Source organism: Lissotriton vulgaris, chromosome 10, assembly GCF_964263255.1.
Source record: "Lissotriton vulgaris chromosome 10, aLisVul1.2, whole genome shotgun sequence".
Taxonomy (NCBI): Eukaryota; Metazoa; Chordata; class Amphibia; order Caudata; family Salamandridae; genus Lissotriton; species Lissotriton vulgaris.
The window spans coordinates 641007255-641012783 of NC_141698.1; the positions used below are offsets into that span (position 1 = coordinate 641007255).

At 44.0% G+C, this 5529-nt stretch overlaps 1 protein-coding gene across 1 annotated transcript; it reads left to right on the forward strand.

Annotated features, from left to right (window-relative positions):
- The first annotated feature begins 238 nt into the window (after positions 1–238).
- On the forward strand, positions 239–5270 carry HTR5A (5-hydroxytryptamine receptor 5A). The gene is made up of 3 exons (XM_086939948.1): positions 239–352; positions 1468–2434; positions 4415–5270. The coding sequence occupies exons 2-3, from the start codon at positions 1736–1738 to the stop codon at positions 4745–4747; spliced, it is 1032 nt and encodes a 343-aa protein (XP_086796074.1). The 5' UTR covers positions 239–352; positions 1468–1735; the 3' UTR covers positions 4748–5270.
- The last annotated feature ends 259 nt before the right edge of the window (positions 5271–5529 follow it).

A 5529-nucleotide genomic window follows, 5' to 3' on the forward strand; every position in this document is an offset into this window, starting at 1 on the left:
AGAGAGCCGTACATTTTCAATCCTCGTGCTCTTACCGGACAAATAGCCCCGAGTCACGATCTATCAGGATGAATATTTTTCTTCATTTTCAATCCAGCTGCGCTGGGGGTGCAAAAGTTGCACGCCGGAGACACCGCACCAGCAGAGCAGCTCTGGTTTCGGGCATGAAGGAGTTAACGCGGCTCTGTATTAGAAGCGGCGGGCAGGGCTTGCCTGGTGTCAGGCTGAGGTACTGCTCATTGGCAGAGCGGCGCTGGAAGAGGCTGGAGACAATTTCAAAGAATGGCAAATAATGAGCGGGTTAGGATGAAAGGACAACTGATTCAATCAGCAGCAGGGACGGCTAGAGAGGGTGAGTACACGCAGCACCAGATGAATACAGAGAGAGGCGGCATTATGAGGTGGGAGGTGCTATGTTAGCCAAAACAGAAGTAAACAGCATGACATAATAGAAAAATAATGTGCATGATAAACATCATGTCAATTAAAACTCCATACGCTTGACAAAGTCTCTGATTGTTGTAGGCTTCCCACAGAGTAGCGTGCTGTCCTGTTCCTGCGTAAAGCGCTTCAGAGCCTTGGCAGCGGTGAAAAGTGCTATATAAAGGCATTACATAAATAGTCGCGCATGTAAATTCTGCAGGACGCTAAGACAGGCTTTCGCAGAAGTGCATCTCAGCTAATAGAAGGGAAACTTGGACAAAGTGCTGAACTTACTTGCCATTTCAGACAGATCTTACCAAAATAGCATACCAACCCCTGAGCAAGCACCCCACAGCTGCGATACCTCGTAGCACGTCCATCACATCTTAGATCGTTAAGTTCAAGCAAAGATGTGTATCTCATTCATTCTCGGGAACTCGGCTGGGTTTTGGCTCCTCAGCCAGACACTCTGACGCACCGGAGACCACATTCATAGACTAAGCACCCTGGCTGCAGAGGTAAGTTCATGCGGGGATATTAGCCACTGCTGGGCACTTGCCGCACTTTATCAATCTGGCGCGAGCTGTGCGCTTGATGGGGCACGCTGGACGTAAAGCTCGTTTTTAAAGGCTCGAAAACTGGGGCTGGCTTCAGATCCATTCATTACTGTGAGCAACAGAAGCGCGCGCGAGGGGGGGGCGGAAGGTGATCGCTTGTCCTCGCGCCAGCATTGACTTCTTGCAGTGGGATTGCAATCAGACTGCGCGAGGTGCTCCGAGAGTGGCTATAGAATTGGCGACTAGGCAGCTAATTGAATTTGGAGTGTTTAAGATATGGTCTACCTCGCACAAGTATTTATAGTTGAGAAGGAGCATTTAAACCATCCACGATTAATGAGCGAGGGAAAATGCATGCTGTGCAGAGACCGAGACATAATTACCCTGCTATAGATTGAGTGCAAATCAAAGCAAATTCGTGTGAGATTAATGTATGTTTAATGGATCTTGCTGTTTAATAACGTGTTCGCTGATTTCTTTTTTCCAGTTTTTTTGCTCGTGTAAGGATAAGCTGATCTCGAATGACCATGGCCGCAAAAGAAATGTGTTCTTTACGCATACTTTGTCTCCATGCCTGGGTGAACCCTGAAAAGCATCCATGACTCTGACAGCTCCTGACAAAGGGTGGCTCGCAAGCCGTGCATGTTCGGCGTGAAACCTGACTCCCAATATTTGGGCTTCCAATGCTCTTGATATAAGTCTCCCCGAAAACCTCTTATCTTCTGTCCATCTTTCATGTCGGCAGTAAATGTAGGATGGAATGGAACATTACAGCTTCAACCAATCGCAGTGCGGGATCCAGAGACCTAAGCAGGTACCCCTTCTCAGTTTTCAGTGTGCTCATCCTAACTTTGCTGGCTATGCTGGTGATCGCCACCTTCTTGTGGAATGTGCTTGTCTTGGTGACCATCTTGAGAGTGAGGACTTTCCACCGCGTGCCACACAATCTGGTGGCCTCAATGGCTATTTCTGATGTGATGGTGGCCGCCCTCGTGATGCCGCTGAGCTTGGTTCATGAACTGAATGGTCGTCGCTGGAAGCTGGGCCGCGTGCTGTGCCAGGTCTGGATCTCCTTCGATGTACTGTGTTGCACGGCCAGCATCTGGAACGTCACAGCCATTGCCTTGGATCGCTACTGGTCCATTACTAGACATCTCGAGTACACCCTAAAAACCCGAAAAAAGATTTCCAACATCATGATTGGCATGACTTGGGTACTTTCAGCAGTGATTTCCCTCTCCCCTCTCTTCGGCTGGGGCGAAACCTACACAGAGTTCCACGAAGAGTGTCAAGTCAGTCAAGAACCCTCCTACACAATTTTCTCAACTTTTGGAGCATTTTACCTCCCCTTGTGTGTAGTGCTTTTTGTGTACTGGAAAATATACAAAGCTGCAAAATTTCGGATTGGATCAAGGAAGACGAACACCATCACACCCATGCCGGAGGTTGTTGAGGTTTGTTGATTTCTCAGCATGCGTACTTATGATCAATGTTGTAATTGAACCATTCAAGAGAAGTACTTTGTTGCTATGGGACCACTGTATGCATTTTCAGGTTGTCTTAATGAATAATATACAGACGTAACTATAAGGTGTTTGCCAGGAAATAAAATACAGTGTTAGTAGCCTGGAACCTGGTTAAAACACAGATTGGTCCTTTTCACAGATTTGTCCTTTTGAGTGTGTTAAGTAGCATTGTGCCCCCATATCTCCATTTGACCACCATTTCCAGTGACCCACGCTGCACAAGGCATGTTGGATTGGAAGACTGTGACAAACATCTGAGAAGTTTTGCCAAATGATTGATAACACAATGGCATTAAAGTTATATTGTGTATTAAAAACTCAATTGAATGCAGTAATGCAAAAAAATACAAATAAAAGGGTGGTTTCAGAGCAAAACATAAACTCGTTAAATAAAAGTAGTGCAATGTAGTGAATGACCATTTGTTGTCAGTGAATTGTGTTGCTTCAGGAGAGTACAAAAAACAGAAATAATGTATCCATTGTAGCATACAGTAAGCAATTTCACCTCCATGTGCACTTTACACATTACTGAATAATAAGCAACATACAGATTCTTTGTTCATATGACCGACCTGTGCCGTGATACGAATCATTGGGTCACCGTGCACAATGTTGTGATAAGCCCTTAAGATGCCAGCTTCCAATATATATTCATTGGCCTTAGGCTGAATAGAGGGGGTTTCAGAAGATTTCTTTTTAGCTCTGTAGGGACTTAAACATATTGCTTTTCTTGCACGCTGCTGCCGCTTTGTCTTTCCCCTTCGAGCAAGAATAATCAAACATCACACCTAATTGGCCCTCCATGTGTTCTATATGTTACTGAATAAACAACTGAGAATAATTGCATTTGCAGAAAATGATAGAGAAACATCATCTTGGAAGAAAGTGAGCCCAAGATTCTTTAGAACCCACAGTTTTACCTATTTAGTCTGAAATAGACTACTTCCGGGTCAAGCACGGAGCTGGTAGAACATGCTTTGGCAGATATTTGGGAATCAACAGCAGTTTGGACATTAACTGTTGGTTTTCCTGATCAAGGATTCATCCTGTTTAGTGAAGTGATCTCATATTGCCCTTCAGTCCTGGCTCATGATATTATTACCAATAAGTACTAAAACCACATGCCTTTACAGTTGCTCCCTCCTTTCCTGACCAAACAACTGCTGGGTAGTTGGTAGAGAAACCATGAGGGTTGTTGACGTGCTATGACATACGGTATCAACACATGTCCTTGACAATCTCTGTGCTTAATTTGTAAAAAAAAATATATAAGTAGAGAAGTCCAAAGTTTTTTTCGGGGACCACCACCAGAGCTGCACAATTCCACGGGTGCTGATAGCTTTCTAATCTTGATTCTACTTCATACCACTTTCTTTAATAACCCTACATTACATGTCTCTTTATTTCACTCTTGCAGGTTCTTTTACATCACTGTTTTCTCCCTTTGTCAAAGTTTTCCTATCTTTATATTCCTTCATCTTGCTCCTTTTTCTGGGTCAAAGACTAAAGGTGAAAAATGAGTTCCTGGGTGCCAACATTAATTGCTTGTTTTGATCATTTGCAACCACCTGCAAAAATTAAGCACTGACAACCCCTCACAAAACTCAGAAGAGGTCTCATTCTCCAAATTTGACTCCTCACTCAAAAACTTAACTTCACCTCCCAACAAAGGCTCAAAATATAAGTTAAATGTAGGGAAAGACACAGGAGAGGGGAACAGGGCGTTATCCATAAGCAAGGGTTCAATCTGATACGCTGATTCAGCGTTTTCTTGCACTGCAAAAGGTCCTCGCTTCTGGTCACTATCCCTTTGCATGCATAGCTTGTGAGCTCCTTGAGTTTCTAGGTCGCACCGGTGTACCACGTCGACCCAATGCCTCTTAGTAACAACAGTGCTTTGATTTGCAGGTGAAAGAAGCCTCCCATCAGCCCCAGATGGTCTTTACGGTTCGCCACGCCACCGTCACTTTCCAGACAGATGGGGACACCTGGCGGGAGCAGAAGGAAAAAAAAGCTGCCTTAATGGTGGGCATCTTGATTGGGGTCTTTGTACTGTGTTGGATCCCCTTCTTCATCACTGAACTGATCAACCCTCTCTGCTCTTGCGACATCCCGCCCATTTGGAAGAGCATTTTTTTATGGCTGGGGTACTCAAACTCATTTTTTAACCCTCTCATCTACACAGCGTTTAACAAAAATTACAATAACGCCTTCAGGAACCTCTTTTCCAGGCAGAGGTGAGAAGCCATACCTGTGTCAGTCACACAGCGGGCACACCAACCGACGGATGTGCCTTCAGGAATTGCCGAAGGATATCGCTATCCGACAACTGTGTTTTTGTTTGACGAGGAAGAGTACCTTCTGACATTACAAGGTGCTCAGCATTTCCCAGTGGTGATCACCGGATACTAGCCTTGACAACACTCTCTAGGGCTTGGATTTAAGTAAAAAAGGTTTTAGGTCTTTGAGTTTGCCTGATGTAGTAGCGAAAAAGAAGTGATCCCTTGGTCTATTCACACTGCTGTCGTCAATTTCTAACATCATTTTCTAGTCCCTGGACTCATAACATGATTTATATGTGTGTTTTCCAAATAAAAGGTGCCAATCCTCATGTAATGCCTGCATTTGGATGCTTTCCATTTTCTATGAGACAATTCCATTTCAAGTTCAATTTTCGTGGGAAAGATTGACAGTGTTAAACTGTTGCAAACAGTTTGTAAGTATATGTAATTAAAAAGAAATAAAACATTAATATCTATGAATGCAGCACACGTGGATTATAATTCTTTTCATAATATAATACGTTATTCAGTTCTCTTGTTTTGGAGAAATTGATTTGAGCACAGTATGGTGTTTTTGATATATTTCCAGGCGTCTGTTGTTAGATCTGCTATTCCCGCCTCACTGCCTGTTATCCACTGTGTTCTGCATAAAACGTCATTCAGGAAAAGGAAGCATGCGTGTAACTGACAATATGGGGTAGGACATGAAGCTCAGTGGCCAAGTTCTGGATGTGCATGCAA